The sequence below is a fragment of the Jatropha curcas genome, chromosome 3 (assembly GCF_041381405.1).
Source record: "Jatropha curcas cultivar XTBG-Jc1 chromosome 3, XTBG_Jcur_1.0, whole genome shotgun sequence".
Taxonomy (NCBI): Eukaryota; Viridiplantae; Streptophyta; class Magnoliopsida; order Malpighiales; family Euphorbiaceae; genus Jatropha; species Jatropha curcas.
The window spans coordinates 3,334,069-3,357,244 of record NC_143153.1 but is presented as its reverse complement, the minus strand read 5'-3'; the positions used below and the strand labels follow the sequence as shown (position 1 = coordinate 3,357,244).

At 35.7% G+C, this 23,176-nt stretch overlaps 2 protein-coding genes across 7 annotated transcripts; one reads left to right on the top strand and one right to left on the bottom strand.

Annotated features, from left to right (window-relative positions):
- Window positions 1–1,195: 1,195 nt before the first annotated feature.
- LOC105644421 (kinase superfamily with octicosapeptide/Phox/Bem1p domain-containing protein) lies at window positions 1,196–9,495 on the bottom strand. 4 transcript variants are annotated; one of them, XM_020683407.3, is made up of 10 exons: window positions 9,385–9,485; window positions 9,183–9,261; window positions 5,497–9,064; window positions 5,315–5,401; window positions 4,317–4,469; window positions 3,300–3,463; window positions 3,072–3,219; window positions 2,738–2,860; window positions 2,567–2,654; window positions 1,196–1,593 (listed from the first exon to the last, which is right to left on the bottom strand). In XM_020683407.3, exons 3-10 carry the CDS (start codon window positions 8,431–8,433, stop codon window positions 1,376–1,378), a joined length of 3,918 nt encoding a protein of 1,305 aa, XP_020539066.1. In that variant the 5' UTR covers window positions 8,434–9,064; window positions 9,183–9,261; window positions 9,385–9,485; the 3' UTR covers window positions 1,196–1,375. The 4 variants fall into 4 exon arrangements, with proteins under 4 accessions (XP_020539066.1, XP_020539065.1, XP_089575139.1 ...); XM_020683406.3 differs by having other exon boundaries at window positions 9,183–9,495; XM_089719013.1 differs by having other exon boundaries at window positions 5,497–9,261.
- Window positions 9,496–12,288: 2,793 nt separating this feature from the next.
- Window positions 12,289–22,979, top strand: SGT (UDP-Glycosyltransferase superfamily protein). 3 transcript variants are annotated; one of them, XM_012229766.4, is made up of 14 exons: window positions 12,289–12,689; window positions 13,761–13,948; window positions 14,310–14,552; window positions 15,106–15,217; window positions 15,373–15,543; window positions 16,898–16,961; window positions 17,126–17,183; window positions 17,306–17,483; window positions 19,866–19,996; window positions 20,796–20,898; window positions 21,025–21,101; window positions 21,412–21,459; window positions 21,560–21,709; window positions 22,283–22,979. In XM_012229766.4, the coding sequence occupies exons 1-14, from the start codon at window positions 12,509–12,511 to the stop codon at window positions 22,448–22,450; spliced, it is 1,872 nt and encodes a 623-aa protein (XP_012085156.1). In that variant the 5' UTR covers window positions 12,289–12,508; the 3' UTR covers window positions 22,451–22,979. The 3 variants fall into 3 exon arrangements, with proteins under 3 accessions (XP_012085156.1, XP_012085158.1, XP_012085157.1); XM_012229767.4 differs by having other exon boundaries at window positions 12,583–12,723; XM_012229768.4 differs by lacking the exons at window positions 16,898–16,961; window positions 17,126–17,183; window positions 17,306–17,483.
- The last annotated feature ends 197 nt before the right edge of the window (window positions 22,980–23,176 follow it).

Below are 23,176 nucleotides of genomic sequence, written 5' to 3'. Positions count from 1 at the left end.
GCACTTGTTATTAAAAAAAAAAGCTCTCTTGCTTTTTTTGGTTAGGGCAGCCTTGGAAGTAATGGCCCTAGCGTGTTAAGTGTGAAACACCCTTGGACGTCAAATTGACTTTTTTAGAACAGAAAAATTGGAAGTCAAACTGACTAATACTTGCTTTTTCCTGAAAAAAAAAAAGAAAGCGAAAACTCGTGGTCAACGGTCAACCATTTATAATTCCACAGATGGCTTTCCTGTTTATTTATTATTTTATTTACTTATTTTTAAAAATATTTAAATGATTAGGGTTTTTTCACTTGAGAAAAGGAGCTCGAAGCTTTATTTAATTAAATCAAAAAGCAATATAGCTTCAATGCAATGATAGACGGTCTTTCAAATCTCTGAAAACGAGCAAGAGAAATAATCACTCCAACGAAAAAGTAAATAGCCATGTTAGCTTCTCTTCGAATCTAAACCAAAAAAACATATACTAATCAATAATGGAGAATTTTTCTAAGTAAAAGATATAAATAAACAACCATCTGTCTGCATCTCTGAAAGAACTTTCTCCACGATTCACGCTTGAGGACAAGCAGGTTTTGGAGTAAGGGGAGTAGTATTAGCACACCAAATACTTTCTTACCTTAAGTTACAAGAGATTCATACAAGGAAAATCTAGACCGAGTCACTGTAACTGAAGTTTCATTGATATTGTTATGGCTGGCTGGCAAATTTTTTTATTTATTTCCAATTAGTTGAAAATTAGCATCTAATTTCTCACTTTAGCTGTGGTTAGTAACAGCTTTTTAAGTAGCTTTTAACGTTTTAATTAATATAATGTTTAAACTAATTTTTAGAGGTTAAAATAGTATTTGTAAAAGTTGACTCGTACGACGTTAAGCATAAAAAGCTGCTCAAATAGCTAACAGCTAAATACTATTAAAACAGCTAACGGCTATCAAACAGTTACTTTTATCAAATAGACACTTTATTTCCTTGTTTTAGGGTGGGTATTCCACCAGGCTATATTTACAAACAAGTTAATAACAGATATCATTTAGAATCCAATAATAGTTTTGAGTACTTAAAACTCCAGATTTGCAGGTTCTTTCTAATGAGAGAACATTGCAAACATGGGTAAAAATATAAAAACTACATGCAGATCACCTGGGAGTTTTAATGGAGATATTTCAGTGCAGGTACTTCTATTACAAAAGAATAAACAAATGAAGATATTTCATTATCAAAGGTCAGAAATCACAATCAACAGTAAATCTATAAACTATATATACTCATGCTCACCATCAAAAGTTCTCATCTTTACACCACGGGGCTTCTATACAAGAGAGAATTAGCCAATCCCGGTGCTTGAAGATAGAAAGAGCTGCCCTTATGTACACTATTGATTCGTTGGTACTTTTGGCTTCATTGGTCTTGTCTGAATATTTTGTCCCTTTGCCTGAAGCACCATAGACATAGCTCGAAGCCTATTTGTTATCTCAGTAAATGATGGCCGAGAATCAGGGTCAGGTGACCAGCACTGTTCCATCAACTTCCTCCACTCGGGGTCACAACTTTCCGGAATAGGAGGTCGAAGAACATTTTTCACTATCCCGCCTTCAATAAAATTCAACAAACAAACAAGAATATAAACAAACAACCAAACAAAAAAAAAAAAGGGTTATCTAACACAGAAAACACATCAAACAGAGAGAAGATCAATGCATGAAAACAAAAAGAAACCAAGAGAAAGAGATTTAAGAAGTCTACAAACTCCTACTGCACTGCATGGATCATCCAATCCAAATTCTGGCCACTGATATGTCCATCACCAACCTCTATGCAACATAACACAGCTCAATTTGCTGAAGAGAAGAACTGGATCTAGTAATTATGTGAAGCACCATCAGGTTTTTGCCCAGTTCAATAATGTGAAGATGATTGCTAAACCCAATCTTTTAACTTAAGAGGACTCGCCACGGTTAGTAATACTCTGTGTATGGCCGTGATCTTATTGAAAGAGGATAGCAATTAGGATTGATTTATTAATCCTAGTGCGTGTGTTTGTCCATTTACGCAAAACCATGAATTAGATGGGGTGGCTTCATTTTTTTTATATATTTTGTTTCTACTTTTTTTGTTGGTTTTTAGCTATGAATTTGCTTCGATTTACTGGTTTCAGTGATGAGTATATACATCTATATAACAGTTAAAAAGATAAGACAACTTTTTGATTATTTAAAACTAAAAAATATTTACTGATTTAGTAAAAAAAGAAATAATAGGCAAAAAAGGTATTTTCCTAATTAGGATGCAACCTTTAAATTTTTTATGGTTCTATTTGAACCAATTGAAAAAAATTAGGCAAGTTTAAATTCTTATCCAATATTTTAGCCTCTATACAGACCATAACAACTTTGATACAAGAAAAAGATTCCACTGCAATTTTTATCATTGTCATTTGGTACTGATAGAGCAATGGTGATTCTATTTCCTAATGAATGTACAAGGAAAAGCAAAATGTCTTTTCCACCACTGCATATGTAGATTTCCAATGAAGAATCAATACTAGGTTTAGACACACACTTACCAATGATTGCACCACAATGCATATCTGCATAAGGTTCCTCCCCAGTCAAGATCTCCCACAATGAAATGCCAAATGAGAAAACATCAATCTGGCCAACAAAATACCACTATCATGATTGCCATATAACTGGATTCATATTAGCAAGACATAGAACGATGAGGATCAACTAACCTTCTCAGATACCCGACTGCTGCTTCCGTTCAACAATTCTGGTGCCATCCATGGAAGGGTCCCTCGCACACCACCAGATACAAGAGTATTGTGTTTGATTCTCGAGAGTCCAAAATCACCAACCTGAAAATAAGGGGGAAAAAAGGAATATTCAATACTTGAAATCAGAAAATCCTAACTGAAGTGCACCTTGTGTAGGAACATCTAGAAATTCACAATTATTATTGCATAGAAGTTATGGTTTTTTTTTGTTTCGTTAGCCTCTCATAGTCATAGTCTTTATTTTTATATCCTTTGAATCAACTGAGTTGGCAGTAGGATTTGAACTGTTTACTTTGCATATGGGTCGTAGGGGATCCCTTAGATTGACGAGCAAATTGTCACACTTCAGATCAAAGTGGACAATATTTTTTGAGTGCAAGTATTCCATGCCAAAAGCTGCATCCATGGCAATTATGAGCTTCTTACGATGATCAAGTGATCTGCATAAAACAAAAACAAGGCCATGAAATTACAAGTATAACTAGAAGATGCAGATGCACAATAAAACAGATTGAATTACCTATCCTTCTTGAGTAGGACATGTCTAAGCGATCCATTCACCATATATTCAGTTACAGTTGCTAAGGTTCCTCCAGCCCCATCTGGAACTACCCCATAAAATGCAACCACATTTGGATGGTGAAGATTTGAGAGTATCTGTGCTTCCCTCCAAAAGTCTTTTGTCTGCTCAATCAATGAACCATCAATTTTATATAAGACTGAATAATTAAAAAGCAAAATCCATATAGAAGACCATACTCAAAGTGACAATGAATTCCTCATCCTTTCTCCTCTTGGTTTCTCTCCACTAAATACCAGATATACTCAAATCAATTACTTATTAAAACAAGTTCATAAATCAGTAATTTCCTAAACACCAGCACGGTTCAATTAATCAGATGTTTTGTTCTTCCCTCATTCTCCATTATGGTTATGTGCTACCTATGTTCCGAAATTTTAGGGAGCTCATGATCCTAAAAAATTTGTTTGCTCCTTTGTTTGTGTAGTCAAAATTTGTGAACAAGGACAATTCACAACTTTTTACATTTTATAAAGTCTTTCCACAAAAATACTTTTGGAGCATATCAAGATAATTATCACAACCATAACTAAGATAAGAAAGCATAATTATAATGTGAACACATAAATTAGATCTTTGAAAGTGCAAAAGAGATGGCAGCACAATGGCAGGGCAAATCTTCATGTCAGATAACAAGAAGAATGACCAGATAAATAATCTCCGCTACTGATAATATTCAACAACTGTTCTCCTGGTCTAATGGCTAATTTGATTGTTAAAGTTTTAACTGGCATGCAAGTCCCACATATCTTAAAATCAACATCAAACACCTGCGAAACTGAAAGCAGATGGAAACAACATTTCTTCAGAAATCAGACTATAGACATATGCTTTAGAACATTTACTAATCCATACAATGTTCTCCCACACTTCAGTCTCAGTGGCTGTACACATAGGAAAATGCTATCCATATTTGTTACTAGGAACACTTATAAGAAATATATAGTAGAAACTTACCAAACGTTCTTGCTCTGACGATCTCCCTGAAAAGCAGCTCTTTTTAATTCTTTTAATGGCAACATCTGTTCCCCGCCATTTTCCATGGTAGACAGTGCCATAAGTACCAGATCCTAATTCTATTAGTTCTTCAAGATCAGCATTCTTTATAATCTGCATACCAATGTTAGGAAACTTCAGTTAAATCAACTAAACATAAATGTAAAAGAGAAATAAAGCAAAATATTGCACATTTTTGATGACTCAAAATGCTGAATAATGACAAATGCCGCAGAGCTAGGATTTCAACAAAAGATAAAATGTACTGGGTACTCATCTAACCAGCAAATGTATAAATTGAACTTGCATCATAAGATGAAGTCAAAACACTGCCCCAGTTTGTCATAAATAAAAATAGGCTTCCAACTGTAGGCCTATCTTAACTTAAAAATGATAACTACATGCAAAACATAAAGAGAGAAAGGGCTAACATATACGATCCAGAGATTCAGAATCACATAGGATGTGCAATAAAATGCCCCATAATCGTAGGAGCCAATATGACTTCATCAACACATCAAGGAAGTTGCACAAAAAAACTTGTCAACCATGCTCCATCCACTACAGCCTATTTTCACAGAGATCCAGTAGCCAATTTATAGGTGAAAAATCCCCTGTTGTTAGACAATAAAAAAGAAGGATATGTAGTTTTTAATTTCTTTTGGCAATAGTTGTCATGCGCTATGGGAAACAGCCAAGTTGATAAAGTTATGTATGACTTGGTATAGACAGGAAGAACATATCAAAATTAAGCAGTTTATCTAATTCTATCGCTAAAAATTTTCAGTTACTACTTCCTAGGATGCAACTTTAATTTCAAATTAAATATTTATGTGTAATCTTGTGATGAGAGAGTCAAAATTCAGCACAAATATAATTGTTTCAAGCGTGAGAATTTGTACTTTTGCAAATAAATATATTAAAAACAGAAAAACTGTAATTAACAACTAGAGCATAACCTGCAAGCCATATATGCTGGCTTCCATTTCAGCCATCACTGCGTCACTAATAGATGTATCCTTATTTCCATCATCATCATTTATGTCCTGTAAACAAACCCAAGCTGCAAATTAAGACTAGAAGTAAATATTTAAAGAATAAAACTAGAAACTACACACACCAAAAAAACAGCAATTTTTACCTCAAATTCAGTTTCTTGCATGATACTTTCATCTACTGTTGCAATAGGCGATATAAAATCACTGTTGGTTGGATTGGCAACAGGTGGCTGAACATGTGGGATGATACTGTCTGACCCTCTTGAGCTAGGAGCCACAAAGTCACTAGTTGTTGGATCAGTGACATACACAGCAACATGTGGCATAATGCTTTCTGCCTCAGTTATTGTAGTTGATCTAAAATCATCACTGACAAGATTGGCAACATGTGGAACTGCATCAGAAGATTGAGCAGTAAGAGGTGTAGCAGCTTCCCCAGTAACTAATGGTTCCCATAGATTTTGATATTGATTTTTACTTAATGATTTTATCTGAGCCAACATAAGATCCCCAATATTTGACTTATCATAAGCAGGTCCTCCAAAACCCAACTGCTCAACCTTTTGATCAAGGTAACTTCCATAGTTCTCAACAAGGTGAGAAACCTTTCTTTCAAATAACGCATCCTTCGTAACATTATTAGTTTTGCAATGCAAGTCATTTGCGTTTGTATTTGGACAGGAATCTTCACAGAAGCTAGATGGGATTTTAGGGCTTAGTAGCAAGGAGTCTTTGTTATCCATATTCTGGCTTTCAATAGGTTGAACTCGTGATGATTCATGAAAAAATTGATGGTTTAATGCCCCAGACACAAGATCAACTGACGAAATTTCACTGTGAGGCTGCAGTTGACAAATGCTAAATAACTCCTCAACATCTAGCCTGCCAGTCTTTGTTATGTGGCTTCCTTGTTCACTATTCAGTTCTCCTTTCAAACTACAATACTGATTATAATCATTCCCCTGGTCCATCAGTAGGAGATTAGAAGGGGCTTGGTAGTTGTGGGAGTGCTCCATGAAGTCATTTACAGAAGATTTGGAATTAATGCCCGGTGATGCAGTGAGCCTATCTTCAAATTTGCTCTCATATTCAGTACCAGCAGCTCGTAATTTCTCCACAAAAGGCTTTTCACTTTGATGAAAACCTGGATTACTTCTGTCAAATGCATTCATCATTTCTGAACTTAACAAGTATTCCTCACAATGGCTTGTAATTTGGCATTGGTCATCAGCATCGACAGTAGCTTTCTGAATAGGTTTATCCCTTCCTGTTGATTCTGAGCATGAAGAAAAATTGAGCAAATCCAACCTGCTGCACGACTTAGTAGACTCAATGTCTGATAACTTATTTTGCAGAGTAGGATTGACAACATTATTGTTCTCATGCAGTTGCACTAGCTTTTCTTGTGAAGAACTTGAGACTAGTGAAGATAACTGAGTCTTGGCAAAGTTCAAGGGAGATGATGGACTCATTCCCTCTTGAGAACAGTAGGCAGACAAACCCCCATGCTCTTGTAGTTTTGAATCAGAAAAGGCATGTGGCATGCCATAATGAGAATCAATGGAGTTCATAGATGCTGATAGGCCTGTAGGATCTTCCATGCCCAAGAAAGGCTTCTCAGAATGGAATGCCCTTTCCTTATGCATAAGCCTCTCGAAATATAAATCATCAAAACTACCTTCCCTCAAATTAAAAGCCCAAGGGGTTGCAAGTTGTTTGTCAAGGTTATGATTGTGGGATTGCACCCCATGTTGTTGGTGTGACTGAACAACATCAACATAGGGATGACAATGATTCATGAAAGCACCTAGACCCTGAGAGGGTTGGTTCATGCTACAATTATCAGGTGGAAACTGAGCAGAGGCACAGGAATTACTGTTCTCGACACTGGAGTTATTACAATGCAATTTTTTGTGAGAATTCGCAGAATCTTGATGCTGTAGAGGAATTGGAGAAATAGGAGGAGACTGATGGGGAGATCTGGGGGATTCATTTGAAAATTTAGGAGGAAAAAATGCACTCAAACCATTTTTCATCTCCAAAGGAGAAAAAGGAGATGGAGAATGTTTACGAAAGCCTGAATTGCAATCCAAAATACTTTCCGGTTGACTGGCTTCACTAGTTGAACAATCCCCACCTGAGTTTTTCTTAGGAGTAGTATCTAAGATGCCATTTACAGCAACAACAAACTGGTAACTGGGGCTATTTTGTTGGATGGTAGTTGCCTCAAAAGGTGATGACTTTTCACATTCACACAAAGGAATCAAAAATATTCGGAGCCTTTGAGAACCTCCGAGCTTTTCAAGCCCATGGTATTCCTCTATCATGTTTTGAAGGTCTTCATCAGAAGAAACTGATATAAGAGCATCAAGATCCTCACCTGGAAGTTGATACCTGATGGAGTGAGGTTGGTTGCAAATACATTTCGTTTTCATGACAAGTTCTTCCCATGTAAGATTCTTAGAAATGGAGATAATGCGGGTTTCTCCTCCCACATATCTGAGCTTCCCATCACTAGGCCTTGGCAAAATTTTCCCTCCAGAACTGCAAAGGAACTTCATCTTTCCTGGTTGAGATCTATCCAAATTACTTGGCCCATCAAAATTATTAAAAGAAGGGGATTCTATTGCATGAACAGCTGAAGCAGATGAACCCAAGCCAGCACTCCTATCACAACTCAATTCTCCAAAAGCCTTTCCTGATCTATGTATACTATCTCCATCTTCCACGTTCAGCCTTTTTAGTTTGTCAACATAAGCCCCGCTTTCAGTCTCTCTTAAAGAACCTTTTGCAGACACAAAATTAGAAATATCATCAGCAGATTCAGAATCCATTCTCCTCAACCCAAGTATACTGGCAAGATCCTCATATCCCCGTTGATAGTTTTGATCATCAATATGTGCAACTCTGTTTTCACAATTTTGAGCTGGACTGAGTGGAGGGGGATGGGGAATTCCTCTAGTGGTCACACGATCCTGGAGGAATTGCATAGAAAATTCCTCGCCCGTCTGCACAGATATATTATGTGCATTTTTCCTATCTTGGGGACAAAAGGTGCTGATCCCTGTTATTGGACCCATTGACTGCAGGGACTAGATACTTCTCTGTTTGCTGAATCCGCAGATTTTTTTGCGATATTTAATAATTATATTAAAAGGATAAGAACATTGCTCTTCCAATTTAAGGCACTATTAATTAACCTCTGCAACCAGAAAATCAAGAACACAGAACGAACCAGCTCCTTATCTCCCCAACACGAATTCAAATTCAATTTTAATACACCGTAGCAACGGGATTCAACTTTCATAATATCAAATATACCTCCATACTGTAATGGCCATTATCAAACCATAAACACAGTTCCTAAGTTCACAATCAAATCAAATCAATGTGGACAGAGTGCTTGCAAGCTAGTACCAACTCCAATCTAAATCAAACCCCAAACCTTTACACAATTAAAAAAATCCCCTCTATTTTAAAAATTCAATGTACAATAAACAATTGGAACTTCAAAAACCGAAATGAAAAACTTGAGGTATGCATCTGTTCTATACCCAATCAGACTTCCATTTCCTTGTTTCCAACCACACTAACTACATTCACAATCACAAATATCGCAGATCCAAACGGCAAAATTAATTTTATGGGAATCAGTAAAAGCCAATCCATCCAATATCGCACGATCTCCAATTAACATTATGTACATGAGACCTAAAAAGATCAAAATCCAGCTCGTATTAACAAAATACCTGTAATTTGGAAAGGAAAAAGGTGCAAAAACTACGTATCTGCTTTTTTATGGTGTTTTGTATTTTTATAAAAAAAAAACCTCTTTACGACTACTCTTTCTCTCTCTATATTTCTCCATTCATTGAGTCTGGTTCTGTTGAGCTCCTGAGCTGCCATTCCTGGTGCATGGAAGAGAATAATTGATTGCCAGGATCCAAACGTAAGAGAAGGGACATTGACTTCGATTTTTTTGAAAGTGGAAAAAATAGAGGAGAAGAGAAGAAAAGGAAGGGGTGGCTTACGCCTGTAGGAGGATCAATATCGCTCCGGCATGGAAATTTGGAGAAGAGCGACATTGCCGAGAAATCAGCGTCATCGACACGAGAGAAACTAAAAACTAAAAACCTATCTTTTTAACTGTAAATGATTAAAAAATATTTAAATTTCATTATTTTTATATTTTATGAATTTTTGTTTCCTTTTCTCTTTCCTACGTGGACTCACCCTTTGGAAGTTTGAATATGTTACCCTCCCAAATCTGAAACGACAAATGGACAAAATGGATTAAAATAATATTTTTTCGAAAATTAAAAAGAATTTAATAATATTGGAAAAGTTCAAAACTTTAGAATTACATGTACATTGTACAAGTACAAGGTAGTTCCACTGTCCTGTCCACATGCACATTTTGCAACACGTCATCACGTACGGCTAACGACTAGGCCACGTCGGCCTCGATGGGCTCGATGTCTCGGATCCAAATACGGTCCCAAGCTCATGAACATACCCAATTAAAACATTGATATTGATAAATAATAATCACAGCTAAACAACTTCAAATCTTCAATTAACATAATTAATCTAAAATGTTGACCTGATCAGAAAACTCTTTTTATAATGAAACTCTTAGCCAATCAATTTTATCTTATCTTTTATTAGTCAAACTCTTTTCTTGAAGAATTAGATTCTCTTTGCCAATTTTCACAATGGGGCATTTATGTTTTTTTTTTTTTTTTAATAAAGTGTTTTTCACGTGTAAATACTAAATAGTCCAACTAAGAGTTCCAATTCCATCTCAACAAGTGGTGAAACGATTGCCATGCTAGTCATTTTGTGATAAAAAACTTTTATATTTTAGACATTTAAATATAAAAATATTTCTTCTAAATACCAAATTATAAAAATTTAAAAGCTAGAAACCAAATTTATAATTACCTCAATCTTATTAACAAAAATTTCGACTGTCACAAGATGTTTATATCCTTAATTCCAATTTCAGGACGTCTATACATGAGAAGAGAAATTAGTACTTCTTTAATTTGAACAAGGGATAGAGAGACTCCTTCCAAACAAATTATCAGAAAAGAGGAAATAAAACAACAAAACAATTTTTTTTTTTTTATCAAACTAACTTATTTTATTATAATAAAACATTCCAGGAGCAGAGACGATTTATAAAAAAGGGGCAAATTACTATAAAAATTTATTAAAATAATATTATGAAAAAAGGAGGAGTCAAAATGGTTAAAGGTGTCTTAAAAATTATTCTAGACCAAGATTTGAATCGCTGTTTTTTTTTTTTTCCCTGACTAGAAAAAATCTAACTTATTCAATTAATTTAACCCGAATAAATAGATTCTCGGAAACACTCGGTTATAACCTAAAAAAATTAAGTGAAAATACTTGATATAAATACCTATGAGAGAACAAGACAACAAAGCAATTCCAAACCCAATTCCCTTTTCCTCTAAAAATCTGATACCTCTACTGTCTCTCCAGTGGAAAGAGAGGCCACGCTGTTTCCAAAGGATCAAAGATTTGTTCACTAATCTAAAATACAAAGCCATGCCAGTTCACTTTATCAAATTTACAATGAACAAACTAAAAAAACTAAATAAGTTAAAACTAAAAAGCTAATTCTCTGTTTCTTTCTTCTCCTTTTTTTTTTTTTTTAACAGTAAAAATAGCTAATTCTTTCTAAAAAAACTATTTACAACCAATTGTATACATATTTATTGAGTTTTTTTTAACCAAATATTTACTGAGTTGAGTTATTAAAAAAAATTATCAATGCTTACGGACTTTGGCTCAGTTGACAACACAGGCTGGATATGTTGTAAGAGCTCTTGGATTCCATTTTCACTAAACTTTTAAATTCGATTCCCACTAAAAATACTTGCTGCACTTGCTGGGAGAGTTGAAAAGTCTTCACCGATTCTACATAGCTTCTGGTGCAAGGGTCAACATACTTAGAAAAATAAAATCGAACTATTCTTGGTTTTTGGTTACCATTTTGATATTCAATAATTTTGTTTTTTGGTATTTGGATCGTTTATTGCAAAAATAATTATTTTTCTAAGTAAATCTGAATCGTTTCTGTGATTTGATTCATCCTGTGTCCAAAGTCTACTGACTCGACTAATTTGGAATCGTGACGGGTAGACTTACATATAGAGGGCAAAGTGCCCCCTCCCGCCCGCTTTCTCCCGAGTATTTAAAAGAATTCTATACCCAAAATTTGAGCTCAAAACTTTTGGTTAAGGAATAAATGATTTTTGTCATACCATCTCACTTTTCAAGAATTCGAGTTTGATTTTAATAAAAAGCTAAATTTGATTTTTTTTTTTATTTGGTTCGGTTCCATTTGCACACCCCTATGAAGTGTGCATATATAAGATATATGTGTTATTATATTTTATTAAAATTGCTATAATTTTGATAGAATGAGTCTTGTCTCCTACGTGTGTTTCTCGTAAAAGGAAGTAATTATATGTGCTCTATAATCTAAAATGTTACTTTGCTAAAGACAATATTTATACATACAAACACGTAATACATTGTCCAAGTGGGAAATCTTACTAGGAAACGACTTATCATTTAGCCTGTTTGAGAAACGCAAGGCTTGGACTTCTACGATCTTGTCTAACTGCAACGGCATGTGCGATGTGGTTAAGGCTGGATTATAGAGCGACATCTCGTCTTGCATCGCGGAAATGACGGAGACAGGTTGTCTGGCGCAGCTCAATTAAGAAATGACTGGCTTGTGCGAATTAGAAACGACAGATCGCATAATCCCGTCAGGTCATAAATTCATGATCGTCGGACCATTAATTGACAACGATCGAAAAAGAACATCAAGTGCATATGGGGACAGCGTTAATTGACCAAAATGCCCATTTATTGGACACTTCGCGTACGTGTCCAGCATTCGAATCTAACAGGGCCGTTCACAGACCCGTCACCCACTCCGTCGAACGTGCTTTCTCTCTCTGTGTCACTCCCAGAAAGAACGAAAAAAGAAAAAGAGTATCCCTCGAAATCCGCTACTCTATCGGAATCCAAACACATACGCAACTTACTTAGACTCTCTGTCTGTGGAAAGTTCCACAGATCCGGATCGAAGGCACGAATAAAACTAAGGCGGCCATGGTAGAGTCGCCGGAGAATCGCCGGAGATCTTCTTCTTCTTCTTCTTCATCGAGTTCCGGCGAGGTTTCGGTGAGGATCGAGCGGAAACTTGGCGCTGGAACTAGCACTGAAGGCAAAGAACTTGAGGGTACAGCAGCGGCTGCTGGTTCAGTGACCAATGGAGGCCCGGATTCTTCAGGTTTCTTGAATTTTGCTCTATCAAATGAAATTCAGTTGAGTTTGACTCTATTTTTTTGTTCTAATCAAACTATCAACTGAAACTGTTTGTTTTTTCGTATTTCCATTTTTATTAATTTATTAATTAAAATTAATGAGTTGAATTGTCTGTTAAATTTCTTCTTGCCAACAGTTTCTTAAGTGCATGAAGTATATCTTATTTTTTGTTGATCAGTCAGTCACTGTAATACGTTTGATATAGTATTTTTTTTTTTAATTTTAATTATATGGAAATAGTCTAATAGATTGTACGAAATGATTTAAGATGGAGACGTAGTATAGATGGTCTAATAAAAAGCATGGTCAAACAGGTTTCTTGAATTCTGGTACCCGTTCAGTTACATTTTTCTCCAAGTGGGATTTTAATGGAAATGGCAACCTATTACCTTTAATCTTCTTTAATAAGGTGTATTCATCTAGTAGCTTAGGAGTCATGGGCTAGTTGCAGCATGTTGACGCATGTTGACTTCAGTAAATTTCAAAGGATATTGGCCGGCAAAGATTTAACCTATGGTAGTCACTGGGAGAAGACGAAGTACCTTGCACTATTATGAAAGCTTTTTCTTGAACTGAATAAAAGCTCCTTCAGCACACTTTGGTGTTTTATTATTTTAGCTAATTCCTATGAGAAATGTCGGTAGAGTATGAAACACAACAGATTTTGCTTATTTTAATGTATGAATAATGCTTTGGTATGTGCTAAGAATCATGGGAGAGTTAAGTGAAGTTTTTCATGCTCATGTAGACGTTTACCTCTGTAATTAAATCGACATACTTATTTTAATGTATGAATATGCTTTGGTATGTGCTAAGAATCATGGGAGAGTTAAGTGAAGTTTTTCATGCTCATGTAGACGTGTACCTCTGTAATTAATTCGACATAAATTTTTGAATCTCACTTTGTAATCATTGTGGTAATGGCTGTATGCTGTGATGACGTATTGTATTATAATTCAATATTCCTTGGAGAATTGGCTTCTTGTTTGTGTGGGCTTAAATTTGTGATATACTGTGGCTTTTTCTTTTGTTTTAGGGATTGCTGGCAAAAGTACATCTAAATTAAACCCTTCACAGATTGAAGTTTCTGGTGCTAACGAACTAAAACCTACTTCAAGTGAGCTTAAGCTAGAAAGATCTAAAACTGAAAGGCAAAGGCATCATAATATACTTGCTGAAGAGGCAAAACAAATATTTGATGAGAAGATTCCTGTCCAGCAGAAGGTATTACTCATCAAACATAATACTTTTCTTCATTTAAAATTTTATCACCTGTGATGCCATCAGTTTCCATGTTGTTGGTGATTTTCACTATAATTAGGGAGCTTTGGTGCATAATCTCTAAAGATAATATTTGTTAGTAAATGAGGATTTGATTTTGATTATTTCTCTTATTTATGATTTAAAGTCTGGGCTTAAATAATTGTTGAAGAATGATTGTTAGTGTCTTGACTTGGTTTTGATTATAACTATACATAAGTGCTTATATCTTTTTTCGTTTAAAACCGTAAATCTTGAAATGAATAGCTTCTTTGCTGATGCAACTATACTTGGGTTTTTATTTGATTCTATTGAAACTGTGCAGCTTCAATTGTTGAAAAGAATAGCCACTGTCAAAGATGACGGAACTGTGGAATTTGAAGTTCCAGGAGATGTTGAAGCCCGAGCTCTCGGAATTGGATCTGATGATGTATATAATACAGTTACTGATGATGAGCCTGTTGATGCAACAGATATTCAGTATATTCCCCCGCTGCAAATAGTAATGCTTATTGTTGGTACACGTGGAGATGTGCAGCCCTTCATAGCAATTGGAAAAAAGCTGCAGGTTAATTTGCATCGTACTCTCTCTAAATCCCTCCCCCCCCCCCCCCCCCCCCCCCCCCCAAAAAAAAAAAAAAAAAGAAAAAAATAACAGTATCCTCCCCCTCCTGTTTGCTGTTGCTAGTCAAATATTATTGAACAACTGTATGCAGTATGTTTGCTTATGCTATTCACAATGAAGGCTCTTTTTATATTATTATATTAATTTTCCCATCAATCTTTGTAACATGGCCTTGGATCTCTAAGCATTATTGTTCACAGATCCACCATTTTTTATGATTTTTATTTACACATGTACATTGGGTTATGCTGTCTCAAGTTCTTCGCGGAATAGTAATTAATGAAAAACATTTTTTATTGCTTATTTATGAAAAGGAAGTAACTCTAAGCTTAATTTTTATTTCTTAAGGGCTCCAGTTATTGAAAGCTTTGTGCTTATTTCCTATATCTGTGAACAAAAAGGAAGTAATCTGAAATTAAATTATTGTTTTTGCACCTTTTTGGGACTTCACCTTTTGAAGAATTTTCTGTTCATTTATTAGAATATTTGTGTGCAGGATTATGGTCATCGTGTTAGGCTAGCAACTCATTCAAATTTCAAAGAGTTTGTCTTGACTGCTGGGTTGGAGTTTTACCCTTTAGGTGGAGATCCAAAAGTTCTTGCTGGCTGTATGTACCATTTTACCTTGAAGGGTTAACTATTTAAATGTATTGATATCATCTTTCATTCCCCCGCATTGTGGTTGTCTGCATCGTGTATTTGTCAATTGGTTGTTTGGTTTCATCAATAACTTTTCGTTAATTGAATTACTTCTCCTGGGCAGACATGGTTAAAAATAAAGGCTTCTTGCCATCGGGGCCTTCAGAGATACCTGTTCAACGAAATCAAATGAAGGAAATCATATACTCCTTGCTTCCAGCTTGCAAGGACCCTGATATGGATTCTGGAATCCCTTTTAAGGCTGATGCAATAATAGCCAATCCTCCAGCATATGGTAGGACTTAATCAACTTTCGTCTCTCATAACATTCTGAGTTCTGGTAAAAAAAAAAAACTTTCTCCAGCATTTGTTTCTCACAATTATGCAATGATTACTATGAATTAGTAATGATATTTGTGTCTGCTTTTGTGTCATTAGGAATTCTTAACAAGTGATAGAAAGATCTTTTTTTTTTTTTTTTACAAAATCACTAATTTCTACTCTCTATGTTTATATTTTTTTTCCTAAAATAAGTACTCCTAAAATGCCTAGGAATATGATTTGCATCAATAACATTTTTTATGTTTTAAATATTTGTTATCACTATTGACTAGTTAAAGTGATTTAACTTGCTTTTGATTGCTCGATATTCTTTCCCTACCTGTCACGAGGAAGTTTGGAGTTTTCTGATTTCATTTTGGTTCCTCACCTCTCCCCTTTTCCCACCCCTTATCCTGCCCCTGTTGGTGAAGTTTTGATGATTTTTTATTCCCTCTCCTTTTTTTCCTTCTTTTCTTAAGCTATGGGCAAATCAAGATTGAGGGAGGCTGGGAGTTTGTTGATTGAATGACAGAATTAAAAGATTCAAGTAGCTATGAGGTTTGCTCTTTGGTGAACTTGATGAAGAAACATAAGTTAATCCCCCTTTTTCTTTTCGTTTGCTAGCATCATCTCCTCGAACTTGGAATAGATTGTTTGTGTCAGTGGCTTGAGTGGTGGGGATGAATTTGGGGCTGGGGGGTGGGGGTGGGTGGTGGTTTGAAGGTGGAGAATATTGGCTGCAAATGAGAAAAGAGAGAAAAAAAGAAGCAATTTGACATAGTGTGTGTGTATACATATATTTGCTATCTTTAATCATTCGCAACAATGTAACAAAATTAAAATGATTGGCTAAAGTTGAAAAAGCCCGCAAAGTTTCATTTGTTTAAAATTCTTCTCTATAAACCACAAGACTTACACCAATGTACTGATGTGTATGAGTGCCTTGCGACTTGTTTCACTTTTTGCACTGATTTTGACTTTTAAAGAAGCATGAAAATGTTTATCTTCAGTTTTTTGGTAAATTTTATGTCAAAAAGGGTTTCTCTTTTTCCCTAATTTTACGTGATGGTAGAGTTTGTTGCATTCTTGCCTGAGTACTTTGATGATGGTTTCAACTTTCAAGTAGTGATGTAGCTTTCAAGGAGGTTATATTCTCATGTTCTCACAAATGGTAGAAAGATCTATCTGTTTTTCCATTTCATGCCTCTCTAATGTGAATTAAGGATGATGGTTAAACTTGTTCCCAATTCTTTTTGAAAGCTGTGTTGGATGATAGCAGAATTTTTTTGTTCACCATTCTGCAGCTGACGTTGTAAATGCTTTTTTAGGACACACTCATGTGGCAGAGGCACTAAAAATTCCGCTTCATATATTTTTCACTATGCCATGGACGTAAGTCTTGTCTGGGTAATGGAATCTACCTGGGTTAATTGTTGATTTAATTTGTTATAGTTTAGAATTTTGTGCTTTCTACCTCATCATTATCAGTTTTTGTATTACATGGTATGCTGAATAATCCTAAACTGCTCTAAGCAATGCTTGGTCTTTTCCATCAGGCCAACTAGTGAATTTCCACATCCTTTGTCCCGTGTCAAGCAAGCAGCTGGTTATCGAGTGAGCCCATTGCTTCTCACTCTCTCTCTCTCTCTCTCTCTCTCTCTTTCTTCTTTTGATGTACTTTAATTTCCCAACTCCTGGTACTTCTCAAGTGCATTTGGTGTGTACAATTTCTTCAGCTTTCATATCAAATAGTTGACTCGTTGATTTGGCTTGGAATACGGGACATGATAAATGATGTTAGGAAGAAAAAGCTAAAGCTACGACCTGTCACATATCTTAGTGGTTCGCAGGGCTCTGAATCTGATGTGCCACATGGGTACATATGGAGTCCTCACCTTGTTCCGAAACCAAAAGGTGCTTTCTCTTGAGATTGTATATTTTTGAAGGATTTTATTATAGCTAACTTGTCTGTTGTGTCAATCTTACATTATGCTCAGCCCCATGTTGGGGGATTGCTTCGTATGAGTTCACTCAGCCTTACCTACTCACTACTCTTACGGAAGTTTGACTCTTTAAACCAATAAGGCCGGGAAAGCTAGGAACGTTAGGGCTTTCAGCAATCATTTAGGAAATATTCTTTGACATAACAATGGTAATATCTTCATCTCTATGGACAGCGGAATACATAGAGTGGAACATGGTAAAAAAGAAATTGAAATGCTACTTGGGATATCTTTAAGAATATTCCTTCACAACCTCGGCCTATCTTTTTAAATGAAAGAACATTAATTTGTTGGCATGGATAATACTTCTAGCTTAAGTGATTGGATTAGGGATTTTATTGTTTTGGTGGCTTTTGCCTACTCTAGGCATTGAACCTCAAGACTCTGCTTGGTATGCACAAAAAAGGATGTCATTTAATTGTTGAGGAACAAGTAAGATATCATAGTAAGATCTTCCAATAATCTAGACTTCTTTTTCCCTTCCAAATAATTTTTTAGAGCGATTCACAAAACTGTGAAAAAGAAAAAGATCTTTGCGTGCACTATTATTTAAGTTTCTAGGTAAGGGTTTTTTGGTAGTGCTGCAAAAAATTTAGCACAAAGTTTGTTGACCTCAAGTTTTAAGGCCTAATACACGCTTACACTCTCAATTTTGCACCTTGTTGCAATTGCACCCAATTTGTACTTTTGAACGACCACACTTCAAGATGAAATTTAGAAAGCTTTTACAACCCAAGACCCAATTAAGGTTAATATTTGCATTAAAAAAAAGTTTTTGTAGGGTCTACAGTTCAGCTTGGTTAATTTAATCCAAGCTCATATATGTTCAAAACGCACCATATCTTATAAAGAAGAAAGGAAATTGCTAAGCACCTTCTTCGATTTCTTTTCCTCTATCTCATCTGCAGTCTTTGTTGCTCCAAACCAGCAGTAAGTGGTCTGAGATTCAACCGGACCCACAAATCAATTTCAAAATTCCCTTGCAAATTTCAATTTCTCTTCACCTCTCTCTCAAATCCAAACATGGGCGAATATCAAAGTCGAGAAGGTGAAGAACTCACAAACGCAAAATCTTAGTATCTATTGCAGAAGGAGGAAGAAGATGCAGAAGAAGTGCATTACATCAAGGAACACCAAGAATTCCAATTCCAATTCAAGATCATCTAATCCTGAAAATCTGACCTGGGTAACAGGATCAAAGGGAGAAAAGCAGATAAGCAGAATGCCATCGAATCCATTGCCGATAACAACCAGGTTGCCAGATCGGTTATCCGGACAATGAGCTGCCACGACGCTAGAGCTCTTAGAAGAGAATGAGGGGTTAAGATTGAGTGCGTGATAAAGGATGAGAAGGAATAGAAACAAATGATCAATAATAATCAGCAACGATTGCAAGAAAATGAGTCTAGATCTGGTCTAAATTCTGCAGCTATGGATTATTGGTAAGGAGACTGGAGAGGGGGGAGGGGAGACTCTAGGTAGGCAGATGAGAGAGATCGAGCTAACGAGGAGAGGGATTGTTTCTTTTCCTTTTCATGAATGGTGTCATTTGGGTTTGCTGCATGTGCTATGTGGTTGTTGTTTTCTTTAGGTGATTATTATAGCTAGCTGGCGTTAAGGTTTATGCAATTGTTGTTAAGGTTAATGCGTCAATAGGAAGGCAAACAGGGAACTGTGGTTGAGGTGGGAGTGCTTCATGATGAGAGAGTGAGAACAGGGTCGTTTTATTGAAACATAACTGAGCTCAGGTTAACTTAACCCAGCTCAGCTGTGAATTCCTCAAAAATATTTTTTTAATGCAAACCCTAACCCTAGTTGGTTTTGGGGTGGTTTTCGAAAAGTTCAAATTGGGGTGCAATTGCAACAAGGCACAAAGTGGGAGCTGTAAGTGTCTATTTAGGCCTAAGTTTTAACCAAGCTTAACATGAGCTTCTTAGGGCTAGAATTGTAGATAAGCTAAAATGTCAAATTCAAACATATTACAAAACTCGTTAATATAGCCACAGAGTATGAATCTCTTAAAAAAGAAAAAACTATCGGGATCTCTGAACCCATAAGGGAAAAAAATATGATAATTTGTAAAAAACTTATTTAATTTGAAGAAGTGATGATCTCTTTGTTGGTTTTATTCGAAGTGTCTTGATTGCTTGAAGTAGCATATCTTTTCTTTTAAAAACTCATACACATTTTTTGACAGGAACAACTTTTAGGCATTATTTTTGCTAGATTGAGCATACATCATTCTCAATGGGAGGATGCTAATTTCTGTTTGCATCTATTCCTTGGTTTGCAGATTGGGGGCCAAAGGTTGATGTTGTGGGATTTTGCTTTCTTGATCTAGCATCAAACTATGAACCTCCTGAGTCTCTTGTGAAATGGCTTGAAGCTGGCCCTAAACCTATTTATATTGGATTTGGAAGCCTTGTGAGTCTTGTTTTCTAAACTTTCTCTTTGGTTATTTCATTAATTTTAGTGAAATATTAATTTATTCTTGAGTTTTATGCTTCCTTAGGGCTGCACAACTATATGGTTGTTTCCGATTTGAGATTGTTGGCTGCTTTTTAAGTTGGGCATGAAAAAATTCACGAACATAACAAAATACTGCCTGTATTTACTGGCTAGATATAGTATTATTGCTTTATTTTTGATTTGTTGGAGTGGACTGAATTTGAATATAAGCTTGTGGCTGGAATTCAGAAAGGAAATGCTGACTGAAATAGTTTTTGAAGTCTTTCATATACTGCTATTTAATTTCTTCGAATGGTATTTGTTGGTTGCCTTGTTTGGTAGAAGCACTAATAATCTGTATATTTGTCATAGAATTGACAAGATATTGTTTTTAACTGCTTGGATTTATAGGTTCTAATTCTCACTTGTTTGGAGATAGAACATCTGGGACTTCAATAAATGACCTCATGTACTTCAGTACAAGCTCTGATTTGAATTTAAACTGAGAAATAAACCATAATCACTGATTCAATCTTTGTAGGAGTACGAGCGTCCTTTGTCTAATTATTTGATTAATGAAAAACTGAACCATCCTAATGAATAAGAATACTTGAGATCACATCTGTTTTTAGTTTTTGTTTGTTCTTTTCTTCCTTGATGGTATTGAAAGGAGATATGACTTGGCATCCTAAGTGTATTTGACTTTGTTCTTTTGTGTATTCTATCTGTGTTTTAACTTCTCTGAAATGTTCTATTCATTTATTTTTCATGTTAGCCTGTTCAAGAACCAGAAAAAATGACCCAAATAATCGTGGATGCATTGGAACAAACTGGACAGCGGGGAATCATTAACAAAGGTTGGGGTGGCCTGGGTAACTGTAAGTTTCTAATTTACACTTTGGACCTTTGCATACTACTATGGTCTCGTAATTGTTTTTTTTTTTTTTTTTTTGGTGCCTTTTTCTTGATACTGATATTTTGATTTTAATTTTGACTCCTTACAGTGGCTGAACCAAAGGACTCCATATACTTGCTGGATAACTGTCCTCATGACTGGCTATTCTTACGATGCAAGGCAGTGGTGAGGTTTAGGTGCATGGTTTTGTTGCCGGCTTAAATTTTTGTACAGCTGCTGTTATTGTATTAGTCCTAAAATGAATTCATCTGGAGAGTCAAAGCAAATTAAGAATTTGACAAAATAATGAAGTCTATCCAATGAATGATTTGATTAAATACGTGATGTAGTCATTTTCTCCTTAGATTGATTGATGGATGTGGGCATATTTCCTTAAGTTTCTTGTAACCTATGCTCACTTTAGATTTTTTTCTTTGAGCTTGGATTATTTGCTGTCTTTATCGCATGTTCTTATCAGCATGCATTCTGATTTTAGGTTCATCATGGGGGTGCTGGAACAACAGCTGCTGGTCTGAAAGCTGCTGTAATGGCCGGAGCTTATTTCTTCTTTGATCGTGGAACTTCAGTTTCCACATCATATGTTCTCTACCTTGTGTTGACGCCTTTCTCCTTTTGCAATGTAGTGTCCCACAACCATTGTGCCTTTCTTTGGTGACCAACCATTCTGGGGTGAACGAGTATATGCCAGAGGAGTAGGTCCTCAACCCATACCTGTTGATGAGTTCTCACTTCCCAAGTTGATTGATGCAATAAAGATTATGCTAGATCCCAAGGTAACATGCGATTTCTGGAACGCTTTACTTAATAACCCTGTTCCTTTCTATATTTGCTTAGCTTACCAAAACAAGTGAATATGTTCAACATCTAAAATTTACATGGAAGGTTCCCCTGCCAACCCACCCCCTGCCCCGCCCTTGACCACAGGAATATGGAATTTCTATCCTAAGCTGCTGTAATATACTGCCTGGTGGTGACATGGAGGGTTAGGAATTGACGCTTACCAGTCCCAGGGAAAAATGATACTTAGGAGGATAAAGACAAAACAAGAATGTTTGGTTTTTTTTTTTTTTTTTTTGAGGGCGGGGAAGGAGGGAGGAGGAGGGATTTGCAACAAAAACATTAAGGGTATGTTTGGCATTGTTGTTTGAGCTATTTATTACTGAAAATATTGATTAGTGAATATTCTAATCCTAAAAGCTTCAATACATGTTTGAACTTCTTTTTCCAATAGGGTCCAAAATGGTATTTTATAAAACATGCTCACAAGATTTTGATCTCTATAAAAATGAAATCGCCTTCATTTATAATTGGAAGAAACTTATCACAAGATGGACTTATGATGGCAGGTGAAGGAGCGTGCTATTGAACTTGCCAAGGCCATGGAGAATGAGGATGGAGTAACTGGAGCAGTGAAAGCATTCTTTAAGCATCTTCCTAAGATGAAGCCAGAGCCCGAGCCATCACCGGAACCATCAAGTTTTTTCTCCTTTAGGAGATGTTTTGGTTGTTCCTAAATGTCAGCACATTGATTTAAGCACCAGCAGTAGTATATACGATGATTATGATTCATGAGCATTAGTTTGTCTGCTAACCAAGATACAACCACCCTTCTCCTGGTTGTTCTACACAATGTGCATCCGACATTATTGCCTATTCATTGCAGTCATACATATCCAGTGCAACCCATGAGATCTCTCTAGAAGTTACATGTTCATTTCAAAAGAGCTCTTTTCTAAAACACTTCTGAGGCTTTTTTTTTCTTGTTATTACTCATTATCATTGTGTAGAGTTTGAATTTTTTTTTTTTTTTTTTTTTTTTTGAAGAAAAAATGAAGAATGATTTGTTTAATTATAGATTCTATGTTCGAGCTATTTTGCTTCCTGTTATATATTTGTACCCGTTGTAATTTAAGGGTTTTGGTACATGATTTCGACCTAATTTTGTCACATAACTTGTTCCAGAGATGAGTGGAGTTGCCAAAATGTTGGCCTATGTATTAGGTCTAATATATCAAAATGTCCTAACGTTACTTGATTTTGCAATTTCACTCTATTTTGATTTTTTTTTTTGGTCAATTTTATCTAATTTCGATATTTTATAGCAATTGCACTCTCAATTGCAATTAAGGATGAAGTTGAGGTTGTTATTGTTATAAAAGGTCAAAATTGGATAGAATTGACAGAAATGTCAAATTATAGTGAAACTATAAAAGTCTGTAAAGTTGAGGAATTTTGATGCA